This window comes from Anneissia japonica, unplaced genomic scaffold, assembly GCF_011630105.1.
Source record: "Anneissia japonica isolate Jap-2015-1 unplaced genomic scaffold, ASM1163010v1 scaffold1859_len985614_cov190, whole genome shotgun sequence".
Taxonomy (NCBI): domain Eukaryota; kingdom Metazoa; phylum Echinodermata; class Crinoidea; order Comatulida; family Comatulidae; genus Anneissia; species Anneissia japonica.
This window is the reverse complement of record NW_022694754.1, coordinates 72,332-89,174: the sequence shown is the minus strand read 5'-3', so window position 1 is coordinate 89,174 and position 16,843 is coordinate 72,332. Positions and strand designations below refer to the sequence as shown.

Genomic DNA, 16,843 nt, shown 5'->3' with positions numbered 1-16,843 from the left:
CTATCTTATATACACTGTTCAAATAATCATCAAATGAAATATGGATTTCCTTCAACCATTTATGGCCTTTTTGCCCTTTTAAACCTGTGTTTGTTAATAAAAAAAATAGATAGAATTTTTGTTTTCATGTTTATTTCAAAATCTGTTGTGATGTCTTTCGAATAGTCTAGATCTACTGTTACTTCTACTGTGCTGTTTGACGAATCTGCTGACTCTACACACTAGGGGTTCTTAAATGGCTACAGGCCATATTTGGCCCACAAGCAATTTAAGTAAATGCATTAAAAAACCAAACCAACAAAAATACAAAGCCTTAGAATGTACCTAGCAACCTTAAACACATAATCAGGATCAGGAATCAAACAAAAAGATTTTCTTAACATAAAGTTTACCAACAAAAAACTAAATTTAAACCTCAGTTAAACACACAAATAACAAGCTAATCTGAGGTTACAAATCCTCATCCAGTTCGCACACCGGCTGCACCGCTTCATCATAGGCTTTGCATGGCAAGCCCATCAATCGGGCGAGTTTGCACGTTGACCGGACCACTTCCAGTCTGCCGGCCAGAATTTGACATGCCTCCTACTATGACCAAGCAAGATCGAACGATCAGCTCGAGTTGGCTCTGTTGGCTGCAAGGACACACACACCACAGACATGTGCTATTGCAATAACCTCAACTTCCTTCAGAGAGGCAAGGCTAAAAAAAATTTACTCATAATAGTTTAATAATAAATACATAACTATTTAGCCATACCTGATTTTTCAATTGCTTCTGCTTTGGAAGATTCGCTCCAATTTCCATTACCTGCCCCATTGATAACTCTAGCCTAGAAAGAAAACATATTTTCTTGCTAACTGCAATACATAATTTACTATTAAGATATATGTACCACTTCCAGAATATGAATGTAAAGACAGGTATTTTAATATAACAAATCAATGGTGATGGTACGAATCTCTATGAGATATATTACAACCCTAAAAAAATAATAGAATTGTGTACCCAAGCAAACCAATATTAATGTCATTCCCCTGTTTTGGTTTTTTTTTTATGATGACCCCTGTTTTTTTTTTTTTTTTATGATGACCTGTTTGCTCGTGTTTTTACTTTTAAATGTTTTTACCTGGTGTTTTTAACTTTTTTTCTTATGAACTGTACTTTTATGTTGTTTTTTGATGCCAAATAAAGTCAAGACAAGTCATGTTATGATTTAGCATAAGCTGACTGATTCACAATAAACTAGACTTGATGCCAATTACCATGGAGATTTTTACTGAAGGCAAGAAGTATATTTATCCTTTAATTAGCAAACTTGGGCTTAAAAATATCTTCAGATGACAGATTCTAAAAAAAACCCCATATAGATGAGGAAAAAATAAATATTTTTTATAAAAAACTGCATATAGGACACACATAAGCCTAAATTGATACTATGTTGTGGTCATAAGAAAGCGATATAACAGTTCTGCAACTACATTGACAAATGCTTTATATTTATTAAATTGTGAGAAAAGATTTCTGATTGAGATTAGGGCAGCATTTTATTTAAAAAAATAATTAATAGTGGCAGATGCGCAGGGCAAAACAGGCAAAAAATAAAATTGAATTTTTATTCGAAATCATCATTATTAGCAGGTGGTGGTTTGCGAAACACAGTATAAAAAATCTGGCCTAGAATAATAGTGTACAGGATTTAATACTGTATACTGAAAGAAGTAGTAGGTTTACTTACACTGACTTCATAGCTTGCATCAGTTTCTAGACTTGTTATTTTGTAACCATTTCTTCCTTGATCTTTTGTAACTGTTACATTAATCCACTCCTCATCACTATCAGCTAATCTGTATCTAACATCATACTCCTTTATGTCCCCATACAGATTATTGCCAATTGATTCAGAAGGCATTACGAAAACTGTGAGGTATGTACCCTCATGTTCTGCTGAGACGTCTGGAGGCGGAGGCTCTAAAGATTAGAATGTGAAAATACACATAAAATTTTATGACCCATTAAGCATAGCAGCCGCAATATGGCTTTAGGTTTGCATAGAAAATAATCTAAATTAAATGAAAGGTCACTTCATGTCTGAGCCACCCGGTAAACCAGTACCAGCTACTCTCGTCTGTCCACAACAGGGGGATGTACGGACCAGTACACTGGTATAGGCCCCAACTCATCTTGAAAGACATACTAGGTTCTTTATCATGTCAGCCAATTATATATTATAGTCCAAGATGACATGTCCCACCATCAGTACCACATGAATGCCTGGTGTTGGAACCAGTACTAACATAACTATAGGTTGTGGCACTCCTGCCTGAATCGCCATTTGTCGATATATCAAAATCTGAATTCTGTCTTTTGAACTTTAAATAGTTTGAAATCTAAGAAAAGTGTGCTGTTTTAAAATGTTAATACTTAACATTTTAGTACAGCTTGGTCTAGTCTAAAACTTATTATAAATCTCTGTCCATTCTATCAGATTTTATTTTGTGACAAAAATCTGTGATTTACCCATATATGGTCATTATATCATACTTTACCCATATATGGGCATGACAATGTCATACCCACATACACATATAGGCAAATCACTGGTATATGTTACATAGAACTTGATAGCCCGGACAGAGGTTAGAAAAAGCACTGACTCTCTTCAGGTGAGAACACTTGTACCACTCGTGCATTCCCAGGGAAATCTTTGTTACTTGCTGCTACAGAGATGCTGTATTCTGTGTATGTTTCAAGTCCCATTATTGTATAAGAATCTTTTGTTGTTTCATTAGTGACCATGGCCATGTCTGTATTAACAGGTCTATAAGATATGGTGTAACGATCTACACCAGCTGAACACTTGGACTCCTCAACCTGGAAGGAAACAATTTATAAACAAAATCATTTTATGCACTTACTTTCTAAATATAGAAGTATAAATTCTCAAATGCAGGCCATTTTAAAAGTTTTATCATCTAAATATGTTATAGAAAAGAGGCAGGAAACAGTACAATCATTTCATCAAACAACTGACATTTGTTGATTACTAAAAAACTGCAAGAAAGAAATCCGGAGTGACTGATTCAACCTATCAACAGGTTCTATTACAAACTAACAAACATTGTTTATTTAAAAAAGATTTTATATAAAAAGTAGAAAAAATAGAATTCTGATATCTATGTATTGATATCAACTGCAATTTCCATCAAAGTATGGAAAAAATTAAACATTGATTGATTGATTGATTTGCACCTGTCTTATTAAAAATATAGTTCCAACTTTTCCAATGCAATCTTCAAAAACTTATATTTTCTTTATTACATGAAAAATTGCTGTATTATGTTTGCTTCATGAGTCAGTGGTGAATTCAAGAGAAGGGAGAGCCCAGCCGGGCCCCCTAAATTTTTTTCCAAAATTAAAAAAAGAATTGAGAAAAAAGAAAATTCTACTCAAATTTTGAGTCTAAGTGCCATCTCCGGCCATACATTAAGAGGTGCCATAATTATAAATGTTTTTTGTTTTTATTTCCTTCGCATTCAACAGCAAGTACTCGCCACTTACAGGATGAGTGTGGGAGTTAGTATAGACTCTCTATCTGCGAAAGCCCCTCTCCAGACCCCCTCTATTGGGTATTTGATTGATTGATAAGCGCAAATAGAATTTTTAGGGGGATTTTTCATATGCCCTGCTGCGACATAATCCTTGTTTGGTGGCGCTGCTGGGAAAGTGCACAGCCATTTTAAGGCAAAAAACCACAAATGTTACTCTAAATCTTACCTAGTTAGCATACTATAATTTTTCATAAAACCTCCATGTTATGAGCAATTATGCAACAAAAGAGATAACTAAAGCATACTATGTTCGAAACCAGAACAAAATATATTTCTCTTTGAAATTTTTTCTATCTACAGGACAGAATGAACAATTTACCGTCAACTGCTGCCAGGAAATGTTGATCATTTTAGGAAATTTGTTACTTGAAACTGTGTTGACTACTGGTGCTGATGGTTCTGAAATAATTATTATGAGAAGTGAATACAGAGTATTCTACAGGTTACATTAATTGATACGTCATGTACAAAATATTTAGATGAAAGCAACATTTTACGACAAAGAAATATTTTTCAAAATTATGATAAAATTTTTATGGTACTGCCAATTATGAGGCAGATCACCTGTTTCATTGGACAAAGTGATTTATCTACAGTTCTCAATAAAATACTTAACAAAAATTTACATTTATCTATCAATTGTTATTCATCTATCCATTTTATCCATGATGTGTTCCAAATAGGATGTTACAATCTTAACCTTTACCATCACCACATATTATCATCTTCCTCATCATCCTCCTCATCACTATCACCATCCTCATTAATCATCATCACCAATTATCATAATTTGTAATCATCTCCATAAATCATCCTCACTACCATCATTATTATAAATCATCACCGCCATCATAAAAAAATCACCATCAACCATCTTAAATCATGACCATCATCAACAGGGGCATAGACTGCTTTTGGTCTGGGGGTGTGAAACGGCCTGGGGGTGCACAAAATTGAAAATACCAAACTAAGTCCCTATTCCATTGAAAACTTAATGGTCATTTTTAGTATTTTAACCCATTTAGTGGATATAATTTGCTGTCATTTGGGGGGGGGGGGGGGGGGGGGGGGGGGGGAGGGGGTGGCGCACCACTCTGAGCCTACGCCCATAAACTATCTTAAATCTTCAGCCAATATCACCATTGGTCGTTATAAATCATCATCCTTAATCATTATCAATATAAATCATCATAAATAACCACCATCCAAAATCATCATCATCAAAAATCAGCATCTTCATCACAAATTATGTAGTTTTAATAATACAATAATATTAATTAATTCAGCTTAGTTACTCACAGATGTAATCCACTATAAATTGATAACAAACTATTTTTTATCCATACATTAATAGCTACAAAAAAAAATTCTGACAAGCATGTGTTTGCAATTTGTCCAATTAGATTATTCAAATGTATTTACCTCCACAAATTGTCGATGCAGTTAGCCTACCACTTCCCATTGGACCTTCACCCCCAGCACCTTCCCTGACAGCTGCTATAGCAAATTTATATGTTTCTTCCCAATGTAAACCGGTCACTGTGGCTGTAAGACCGCTAACCTGGAATGCTCGCCTAAAGGGCTCAGATGATAGATATTTTTGTTTGTAATATACAACATATCCAATAATGGGAGGATCACCACTATCTCCACTGCTGGTACTCCATTCCCTCCACCTCAATTCCACTGATGATCCAGTAACCGTCTCTTCGGTTGGTTCTCCAATGTATATTGGTAATTCTAGTTATAAAAAATGTGGAATAATTTCTAATTCACTAATCCACCATCAGAACCCACTACACTGGGTGGTATGTTGAGTACATATTTAATAGTTTAATTCAAATTTGGTGAATTTAGGAATAATATCGCAATAAAGTGAAAAAAAAAATATAAAAGAACTGCAAGATTATTCAATTAGTTCAATTTCAATACATTCAAAAAATACACCCAAGGGGAAGAGAAATATAAAAAGTACATAAAATACATAAAAAAGTGCACAATATACCATGATTATTATTATTAGTGTTAAATACAAAATTCTTTATTTGTCAAAAATATACAATCATTGAAACTTACTTTCCTGTAATAATAATGAAAAAATGCAAACACGAAAAAACCATTGAACTTTAGAATTTTTTTAAAATCCAATTTTATATAGCGCCTATCACAATCAGGAGAATACACAAGGCGCTGGCATCAGTAATGAAAATAGTCAATGACTGAAACTTACCATTGGTAGTAAGTGAATGAGTTGCATTTGCCATATAAGAATCCTTAGTAAGTTGGCAAACATGTGCAACATCAGGATTTGCTTCACCGGTAAATGAAACTCTTGTAACTCCATTTGATTTTGTGCGTCCAGTTTCTGCAGCAGGTTGACTGTCAATAAGGAACTGAATGGTAGTGCCAGTTACATCACCTTGAATGTCACATTGAAATGTGGACATCTGACGTGGATTAACTTTTGTGTTAGAAGTTGAAATTATTCCTAGAGTAACAAACAAAACAGGAATAAAAGATATATAAAAATATATAAATTCTGATGAAAAGATACTGCCTCTTGTAAGAGTTATTTTTGATATAGCTATTGTTTAAATGTTTTAATTTTTTTCTTACCTTAACAGAGATGAATATTCAAAAGCAAGCTACTATTCTCCCATAGGGTTCAGTACGACCAAATTTAAAACAATTATTGTGTTGGCCACACCCGACCAACCCAAAATTTGAGTTTTTTTTTTTTTTACTACAACTAAAAAATTTTTTTTTAATGAGCTAAAAAGGCTGGAATAGGCTTATCTTGCAACGGTAGGCAATGCGACAGTGTTATGCAATCGTTTTGCTCTTCAATATAGATTTTAAAATGGTCTTTGTTGTATGTTTGTGTATTGTCTACTTTTAGCATAAACACATTACTGGTTTACAAAAAAACATTTTTTTACAAAATTTCCTACAGACCTACCTGTTTTTTTGGATTTCCCCAAAAAGTTGGCCAACACAAGAATTTGTTTTAATGGTCTAAACAAAGTCTAATTATACAGTAAGGCTTAAGGGAATTGAGCTGTTCTGACAAGATGTACCCAGGATGTTAAAAATTAATTAAACCTTGTAACTGTTATTTAAACTGGGATAGGTGTTCAGTATTAAGCTATTGTTTTCCCACATGGCCCAGTGTTATGAAGCTTATGGAGTGGAGCTGTTTTAATGTTGAGAAGATTTGCACCTCCTGGACCAAAAAATTAGAAGCCAAACTTAGATTAGATTCCCTTAATAAACTAAGGATATAATCAACCTAAGACTTACAGTAGGGTCCATCTGGTGTTGAATTGGACAGAACACCAGGAGACAGTCCCCTTTTCTTTAACAAAGAGTTTACTGTGTTCTTTAATGTGAAAAACTGTGCACTATTGACCCTCGAAATGAAACAAAAAGCAGAGTAGGGGATAAAATTGAACCAAAGTACACACAGTAGCTTTAAACTGTTTAGCTAAATTAACAAAGCTTTTTATTTTAACCACCAATCTAAAGCTCCCGAATGTTGCTTTAAATAAATACTTTGTTATTGGTAGTTGTTGAATTATTAACAAATGAAGCAATCAATTTAATACAACAAAACTGAATGATAACTTTTTAAAAGTACTGTATAAAATAGACATAAAATTGATGAGATGGATGTAGCTAATGGCTGACTTAGCACATTGTACATTTATTGTCTAAGATGCACCTCCATTCATAGGTCAATTAGATATTTATTTGGTTTAATATACATTATCACGCCTCTACAAAATGAATGTTGCTTGAATAAAAAAATGATTGGTAGATTTTCCGTACCTGTAGTGCAGGTGTTTAACAACCAATTACTATGGCAACCGCCATCACATCCAGTTTCATGGTGACAAGAGGCAGAATCACAATTGCAAGTCAAAGCACAGTTTTCACCATAGCTCCCAGGTTGGCAGGCTATATATAACAAATTCACAATAAATGATAGAACATTATAGAAGTAAGACCTTTAATTGAAATAACTTGTCTCTGTCTCTTATACACATCTAGATGTGTATAAGAGACAGGAATGTCACATTGAAATGTGGACATCTGACGTGGATTAACTTTTGCGTTAGAAATTGAAATTATTCCTAGAGTAGGAAACAAAAACAGGAATAAAAGGTATATAAACATATATAAATTATGATGAAAAGATATTGCCTCTTGTAAGAGTTATTTTTGATAATTGTTATTGTTTAAATGTTTTTATTTTTTTCTTACCTTAAACAGAGATGAATATTCAATAGCAAGCTACTATTCTCCCATAGGGTCCAGTACGGCCAAATTAAAAAAAATTATTGTGTTGGCCACACCCGACCGACCCAAAATTTGAGTTTGTTTTTTTTTTTACTACAAGGAAAAATTTTTTTTTAATGAGCTAAAAAGGCTGGAATAGGCTTATCTTGCAACGGTAGGCAATGTGACAGTGTTATGCAATCGTTTTGCTCTTCAATATAGATTTTAAAATGGTCTTTGTTGTATGTTTGTGTATTGTCTACTTTTAGCATAAACACAATACTGGTTTACAAAAAAAACATTTTTTTACAAAATTTCCTACAGACCTACCTGTTTTTTTGGATTTCCCCAAAAAGTTGGCCAACACAAGAATTTGTTTTAATGGTCTAAACAAAGTCTAATTATACAGTAAGGCTTAAGGGAATTGAGCTGTTCTGACAAGATGTACCCAGGATGTTAAAAATTAATTAAACCTTGTAACTGTTATTTAAACTGGGATAGGTGTTCAGTATTAATTGGCATTAAAATGGGTCGGAGGGCCAAAGTGAATTTTAGATTCAACTCCGAGGGCTGCACCCAAAACTTTGATGTTTCAGTGCACTTTTAAAAACCGTCATACACTGTTTTATGGCCGTGATATGCTAATTTTTACTATTTCTTTTTGCCGGGATGAAAAAAAAACAAGGTGTTTTCCCGCCAAAGATGGTTGTCAGGCCGCACACATAGGGTTTGTAATTCATTTTCACGGGCTGCAAAAAAAATCACTGTCGGGCGCATGCGGCCCGCGGGCCTACTCTGCCCACCTGTGGTTTACAAAAATGCTACATGTTCAGTCCATGACTGCAACTAAACATTTACCATACCTGACCATCCTTATGGTATAGTTAAATTAGAGATTTATTTTGTTTACTATATATCATCATGCCTCTACAAAATGTATGTTGCTTTAAAAAAATTATTGAAGTAGATTTTCCGTACCTGTAGTGCAGGTGTTTCCCAACCAACTATTAAGGCATCCGCCATCACATCCAGTTTCATGGTGACAAGAGGCAGAATCACAATAGCAAGTCAAGGCACAATAATAACCATAACTCCTAGATTGACAGGCTATACAAATTCACCAAAATATTGTAAAACACTGTGTACATATTAAGAGTAGGACCATTAACTGAAATAACGTGTGTTTGGCAAAGTCTTTCACTTAATCTATTCACAGAGATTACTTGAATCAGTAGTGAGCTGTTGTGAGTGATGCTGAGATGGATGATTTATATCTTTGTGAGTGCTCAAATAGGAAAAATAAAAACAATTAGTTTATCCAGAACGAAAAAAACAGACAACCCCTGTGAACATTTAGAAAACGAAAAGTAGTAGGGTTGTATGACAAATTGGAATAAACTTTAACCCTGTACCCCCTGGTTATAGGCACTAAAATGCGAAAAAAAAAAATCATTATTATCTAATATAAATAAAGGCTAATAATGTACACACTAACAGGTGGACCTATGATATTATAAATTAAACAAAGCAAAATAGTATTTATTAGAGTAGGAATGCTCAATTTTCTTTGAAATGTAAAGGTATTGACATTTGGAAGAATTAAATAATGTTATTTTCTTTTAAATACTTCTTGCAGCTGCAGCAACTTTTGGCTCTGCAAGTCTACCTAAGAGTTGCTGATTAATGCACTGGTTCCCACTTCAGGTTTTTCTTCTAAAATTACAATACTTCCTATTATTTCTATGATTTGATGGCCTAACAATATCAACAAAATTTGATAATTTAATTATTTGTTTTTAATTCAATTGTGAAGAAACAGTGTTGTTTTAAAAACTTCCTTATCCTTCCACTTTACACTGTACTTACCTTTACAAAATTGACTGTCATATGTATGATATCCTTTTGCACAGTCTGCATTATTACTACATACACCTGTATTCTTATCACATTCAACATTATCATGACAATGACAAATTAATGTACAAGATGAGCCAAAATAACCAACAGGACAATTGCTTGGAACTGCAAAAAAAGAAGGGAAAAAAAACAGTCAAGGTAAAAAAACAACTATGTATATTATGCTAATACAATTATAAATTATGTGAATAAATGTTTACAGATTAAAATTAAACAATGGAGAATATTTAAGGTTTCTATTCAACAAGATATGATCAGTGACTTTTGAAAACATTTACTATTTTAAAATTAAAAAAACAACAACAATAAAAATTATCAGTTATCACAATAATTATAAAGATACCAGTAAAAACAATATATATTTCTAAAGCACTACCTTGGCAGTTGCTTCCAGACCATCCAGGTGCACAAGTACCTGACGAACACACTCCAGTATACTGGTTACAACCTCCTGGCGTACAATGGCAATCCTGACTGCAACCCGCACCAAACTTACCAAAGCCACAATCTGATGTTCGAAGGAAATATTAAAGGTGCAATTGAATGAATTAACTTAATGGAAAACACCTTGTACATTCTTATCATTTTTATATTAAAAACACCCTACTGTATATTATAAATAATTTATAATAAAAAAACAGTCAATAAATAATCATGAAATTGTGAAAACACAATCTATAAAATGAATGTACTGTTGATTACCATGGTAGTGACTGTACTTCACCTGCTACAAGTCCCCAGGAACCTATTCCAAATTTTCCTGTTGCTTTATAACAAAGGATTGTATACATTTACATAAATTTACATTTTCACATGTATATTTTACATTACCTGCATAACCACAGTTAACCTTTATTTTATACAGTATGCACCAATACAAACAAAACCGCAATGTTATTGCACAAAACAAACAAAGACAATTTCTTAAAAATAAAATATATTTTAACACAGTATCTCTTTAACATAAACAATTAAGTATAGTGCTTTCCTCTTTTGGTCAAAACATATAATTATGTTTTCCCTGGATACTGGTTACATAAATAATCAACACAATGTAAATGCTTTATCAAGACAATTTATTCAAATTATTAAATTTTATTTATCTATTTATATTTCTGGGTGACGAGGAGACAAGCAATTAACCACATATACTCTTGCTCACAACCTCAATAGTGCAGGTTTACCACATGCTGTGACTTATAACTAAATGATATATGGTTTAACGAATACATAAATGTACATTTACCTGTTAGACATTTAAGACCAGTATAACCTGTTATACAGTCACATCCATATGGATTAGGTAAGCAAAACTGAAAGCCTTTACATGTATCGGTCTTTGTATTTCTTGTACATTGAATATCACAGGTAATTCCAAATCTATTACCACCACAAGCTACAGTAAATCAAGAAATAAATCAATAAATTATTATTATTATTATTATTATTATTAATATTATTATTATTATTATTATTATTATTATTATTATTATTATTATTATTATTATTATTCTTATTATTAATATTATTATTATTATTATTATTATTATTATTATTATTATTATTATTATTATATAAAACTGATTGCTTTTACATGCATTTTGGGGATTAGCTGTATTTCTTGTACATTTAATGTTACAGGTAATTCCAAATCTATTGCCACCACAATCTAAAGAAATAAATCAATAGATTATCATGGCATTTTATATATAAAATGTGTTTCAAATAACTGAAGTCAATCTAATGTCTTCAAAATGATTTAGTTTTCAAATTGATAAATTTGTTCATAGGCAATTAAATGCTAGCTATTAAAATCTTATAAGAAAATTCCCATATGTTAGATTTCCAGAGCAGATTTTATTGGTGTTAATTGAATGAGGTATTTTATATTTATGACATAATGGAGAGCCCCAACATCGGTGCTGGTTCATGATGCTCCATGTCCAGGGTTAGGTTTGAACCAAGTCTTTTCATAAGACTTAAACCAGTTCACTCTTGTGAAGTGTCCACATCTGGCTAGCATGCACACTCAAATAACTCCAGGCATATCTTTTGGAAAGAGTAGGGAACTCAATCCGATGTTGTGACCCTCCATAAATTAAATGGTTTCATTACAAATCTGATAGCATTACCTTTATTTATATCATTATTGAAAAATTAAATAGTAAACAAAATACTAATTTTTTATTAAAGGCCATTTTGTTAGGACAATTGATTTAACATTAACAATTTTACCTGAATACAGTAGACTCATACAGAGTCTAGGTAGTCTGGTCGATTTAGGTCAAAATCATGGGCTACCGGGAAAAAATTGTTAACAAAGCTGTTTGGTATCAATCAATTTACACAGATGTCCTCTTTAACATGTGAAAACTCCTTTTCAATCCTCCTTGGGGAAAAAAAGTTATAGCTGTTTTACTGAAGCCCCCTATTTTAAGTTAAACTTCAATTATTTCTCACAGATAAGGTAACACTTCGAGAATAGACCTGCATATTTTGAGAAAAATGTTTCAAGTCTTGTAGCCAGGAATTGATATAAGGTATCTAGGAGAGCCAGGAGAAACACATAGGCCCACACCAAATGATGAGGTTCAGGGGAAGGGGGTGCAATGGTGAGGAGAGTGCAAATGAATGAAGTTCAGCATGTAAATGGTAAATGTCATCATTTTGATAGTATTTAATGCAAGTTGGTTTGGACTTGTTAATCAGAGGGGTTTGCTCAAAAGGAGGATTTGCAATGGCGTGGCGCTAAATGTGTGCCAGTAATTTCCCCTAACCCCTGCCGGGAAGAAGAAATACCTATGTAAGTTTTACAGAAAATGTAGCTCTGGAATCAATTAAATAAGCATTTTGAATCCCTAAGAATCCACCCTAACCCTGAAGGGTTCAGTGGCGGATTCAAGAAGGCCCAGCTGGCCACTGCCCCCTCCCCACCCAACATAAATTATTCAACGTTTAAAATATCCACATTATAAGTCTGAGAGTGCCATTTCCGGCCATCTAGAGGTACCGTAATCATCCAGTCCCATCAATCATGGTCACTGGGGCTAAGGGGGTCTAGAGTCTATATCTGTGAAAGTCCCACCCTGAATCTCCTCTATTTCAAATTTTTGGATCTGCCACTCGGGGTTCTCAGCTGCCGCTTGCCCCACCCACCTGGGCTTCCACCAAGATGATTAGCCTTTTCATCGACCCCTTGTCTGGCAAAACTTCCCATCCCCTTTCCCTTGGTGACGGGGGTCCTGGAATCTCTGATATACCTGTAGGTGGGTTATTGTTCTTGAGAAGGTAAATCTTCCTGATGGAAACAGGTGTGGCCAGGGGCAGCCAAAAACTCTGTTCAAAAGGATTTGAAAAGCTTATTTAAGCGATTTTAAAGTTGTACATCCTGTATACTGTACATTCTCTACGAATTGCTTTTTTATCTCTCAGACAAGGAGGGACAGCTCTTTTCTACGGCACTCTATCTCCCTCCCCCGTCGGGCACGGCGTATTTGACCAAAAAATCTTTTCTTTTTTTTAGTTCTACTGTATGGTATAATTAGCTTTAAGACATATGAAAACAGCTTGAAAAGCCAAAATTTCAGCCGACCAGTTTGTTGAAACCCAGTTTACCGAAATCTAATTTGCCTAGTTCATGGCCACTTTGCAGAAACCCACTTTGCCGATTCCAGTAAACTGAATCATGACAACCCAGTTTGTCGAAACTCAGTTTGCCGAAACCCAGTTTGCCGAAACCCAGTTTGCCGTCACTGAAAATGATGAGTGGGTCAGGGAAGAGCCGTATTTATATACAAAGAGGCAAAATAATGGAAAGCAACAATGCTGTCATACTGTAGCTATCAGTTAAAATAAAAAATTAAATAATATTAAGGATTAAGAATCGTATCCCTCTCCCTCTTTACGGAGCCACCACTGGCATGTGTGTATAGTTGTAGATAATTATTAATTTATTTATTTCCTTTAGATCTACTTATTATTAGGAGCTGATTTCATTCTTTATCATCATTTCAATTAATAAAGCAGAGTGGTGGCTCTAGGATACAAATCTTTGACTCGGGTGGGGGTGGAGGTGTGGCAGGCTGTTCACCAGAGATCTGCGAAATCTATGAACAACGCCCTGGCAAGGATCCAAAGGAACAGGCTTCTACTGTGTAGGAAAGGATCTAGGCCAGATTGTTGAAATCCAGTTTGCCGAGCGTACGATTGCCGAATTAAAAACCATGAATCCCAGTTTGCCGAAACCCAGTTTGCCAAAAGTCAATTAAAAGCATTGAAACAAGAACAACAGCATAAAATAGCAGCTTATTGTAGTTATGATTCATTTTTATTCATTCTCTAAATCAAACTTTACTAACAATTCGGTTATTAGCAAAAAACTGAATTAAATACAGTAGGTCTATCAGATGTCTTATAAGCATATTTATAATACAGTACAGTATATACATAAAGTTTAACTAAAATATCCCCTATCGTTTCACTTTACTTGCTTGCGCTACCACGACAAAAAAATGTATGTATGTACATGATACAAAACCGTTTACCAAGCTGGGATGCTTGGTTTCCATACAATCACTCACCCTATTTTCGACAGTCGCCGACAGTTGTTGGGAAGGTTAAACCTAGTTCGACTTTGCGCCAGGACTTGCCCGACGGGAGGCTGAGGTCCACGATGGGAGCGATGCCCCGACGAGGGGTCAGATTTCCCCGACGAAAGCAAAGTGGGCATGGTCGAGCTTCGATTAAAAGGTTTCGACAGTGGTCCAAGGGGCGAAGCAAATTTTGACAATTTAGGGGTTTCAAAAGATTCAATCGATTTTAGAGTCTACTAATATGTAGAAAATATATATCATCTTTTTTTCTCCCCGACGAATTGTGCTTGGGGGGGAATCCTGCCTCCCCCCGGCCCCCTGCTGGCTCCACCCCTGCCGATTGCGTTTCAGACGAATCAGGGTGCATCACTAGCTGCCTTGACGTAATTAGGAAGTTGAACCAGGTTCAACCTTCCAGACAACTGTCAGCGACTGTTGCCAATAGGGTGAGTGATTCTATGGAAAATGAGCTTTACCTGGGATAAAGTGGATTTATGTTTAGGCCGAATCCACGGTCGTGGTGCTGGTATTGCTCGACGGGGGATTGATGTCCCAAACTAGAGAAGGAATGGGGTGAGTGTAATGTCATTGATGTATGGCCGATGTTCCCGACAAGTGCCGATGTCCCTGACAGGGAAAGGGGTGATGTCCCTGATGGAAAGGCCAATTTTCCAGACGGCAAAGTGGGCGGGGACAGGAACGGCCAAGCACTACTCAGAGGTTGGTCTAATGAGCGGAACACCTGGAAACTCCCACAATTAGGGCTTTGAAAGGCTTACTGTATTTAATCAATTTTAGAGATTTTTTACTCCCCCCAACTATGCTTCTAGACATGGAAGAGAGAACCCTTGACAACCCCGGCAAAATGGGCGAGGGGGTCTAAAGAGCGAATCACCTGGAAACTCCAACGATTAGGAATTTGAAAGGCTTATTAATCAATTTTAGAGCCCCCCCACCCCAAGACAAATTGTGCTCCCAGACATAGGAGTGAGAACCCTTGGCACCCTTTACCATTGGCGCAAATCCCCTTTAAAGCAAAGTCTGTGATTAACCAAATTAGCTTGCATTAAATACTATTAAGATGAAAAACTTTGCCATTTTACATGCTAGAATTCTTCAACTACTGAGGGCTTCCCCTCCCCATCATACCTCTCCCGGAATCCCACCATAAGCCTACAGGTTCCTCCTGGGTCTCCTATAGATACCTGATAGAGATTCCTGTTTACAACAGCCTACAAATTATGTAGGTATGCTTTTAGAGTATTATTAAATCTATGAGAAATCATTGAAGTTTAACTGAAAATAGGGGGCTTCACTAAAATGACTATAACTTTTTTTCCCCAAGGATTGAAGAGGATTTTTCGTATATATATATATATACACACGTATAGGGGGGGGGGGCAAAGGTAATAATTTTCCCGGTTAGTAATTTATGACTTGGTGTGATACCCCCACCCCCATATAGAAAACAATACGACATAGGGCTTATTTTATTATTATTATAGGGCGCACACATGTGTTTGAAACTAAATAATAATAAGTATTTTCATCGTGATTTTATTTATTACAATCATAGGCCTATTCTTTCACCATCATTACACATTGAGGCCCTTCTTTTAGGTAAAACGATCTATCTTAAATTTTCTTTCTCAAGTTTGGGACTATTATGTTTTTAAATAAGTTAGAAGGCAAAGGAGGGCAAGCACAAGCTTTAACCCTAACAAATGCGCGTTTTTGTGTTTTTAATTCTAATTTTTAGAGGAAATTGGCCTACCTCAACAAGAAATGCTTTTATGTTATATATGGCCAAACTTGTTTTTTTAAACTGAATATAAGCATTTTCCTTCTGGCTTTATTTATTACAAACATATTCTTTCAACATCATTACACATTGAGGCCCTTCTTTTAGGTAAAACGATCTAATTTCGTCGGAATTGATCAAAACTCCCTAGAATGTGCAATTTTTAGAGGAAATTGGCCTACCTCAACAAGAAATGTTCTTATGTTATATATGGCCACACTCGTTTTTTTAAACTGAATATAAGCATTTTCATTATTGCTTTATTTATTACAAACATATTCTTTCAACATCATTACACATTGAGGCCCTTCTTTTAGCTAAAACGATGTATCTTAAATTTTCTTTCTTGAGTTTGGGTCTATGTGTTATAACATAGAAAGGCAAAGGAGAGCAAGCACAATCTTTAACATGAAAAAATGCACGCGAAGCGCAAAAAACTTGTGTGTTTTTTAATTCTAATTTCGTCGGAATTGATCAAAACTCCCTAAAATGTGCAATTTTTAGAGGAAATTGGCTTACCTCAACAAAATATGCGATTTAAAATTTGAGATTTTCAGGAACTTTCCTGGGTGAAAAGGGCATTCAATGGGGAAAGATTTTCCACTGATGGATATTTTCCCCTTGTCCCCGGTGGTTACGCCAC

General features: G+C 34.8%; 2 protein-coding genes and 1 long non-coding RNA gene across 3 annotated transcripts in view; all 3 read right to left on the bottom strand.

Annotated features, from left to right (window-relative positions):
- Positions 1 to 5,104, bottom strand: part of LOC117101227 (receptor-type tyrosine-protein phosphatase epsilon-like) — a 29,072-nt gene extending 23,968 nt beyond the window's left edge. Inside the window, exons 1-5 of the mRNA XM_033241143.1 lie at positions 5,035 to 5,104; positions 3,932 to 4,011; positions 2,659 to 2,875; positions 1,740 to 1,972; positions 761 to 833 (exon numbers count right to left, since the gene is read on the bottom strand). Of these exons, the coding sequence (XP_033097034.1) occupies positions 761 to 833; positions 1,740 to 1,972; positions 2,659 to 2,875; positions 3,932 to 4,011; positions 5,035 to 5,074 (643 nt within the window). The 5' untranslated portion in view covers positions 5,075 to 5,104. The remainder of the gene's footprint in view (positions 1 to 760; positions 834 to 1,739; positions 1,973 to 2,658; positions 2,876 to 3,931; positions 4,012 to 5,034) is intronic.
- Positions 5,105 to 5,109: 5 nt separating this feature from the next.
- Positions 5,110 to 16,843, bottom strand: part of LOC117101278 (multiple epidermal growth factor-like domains protein 10) — a 28,794-nt gene continuing 17,060 nt past the window's right edge. Inside the window, exons 10-11 of the mRNA XM_033241240.1 lie at positions 5,174 to 5,259; positions 5,110 to 5,130 (exon numbers count right to left, since the gene is read on the bottom strand). Coding sequence (XP_033097131.1) covers positions 5,110 to 5,130; positions 5,174 to 5,259 — 107 coding nt within the window. The remainder of the gene's footprint in view (positions 5,131 to 5,173; positions 5,260 to 16,843) is intronic.
- Positions 9,744 to 11,197, bottom strand: LOC117101228. The gene is made up of 3 exons (XR_004444252.1): positions 11,054 to 11,197; positions 10,184 to 10,315; positions 9,744 to 9,912 (listed from the first exon to the last, which is right to left on the bottom strand). It is a non-coding gene; the product is annotated as an uncharacterized LOC117101228 (long non-coding RNA).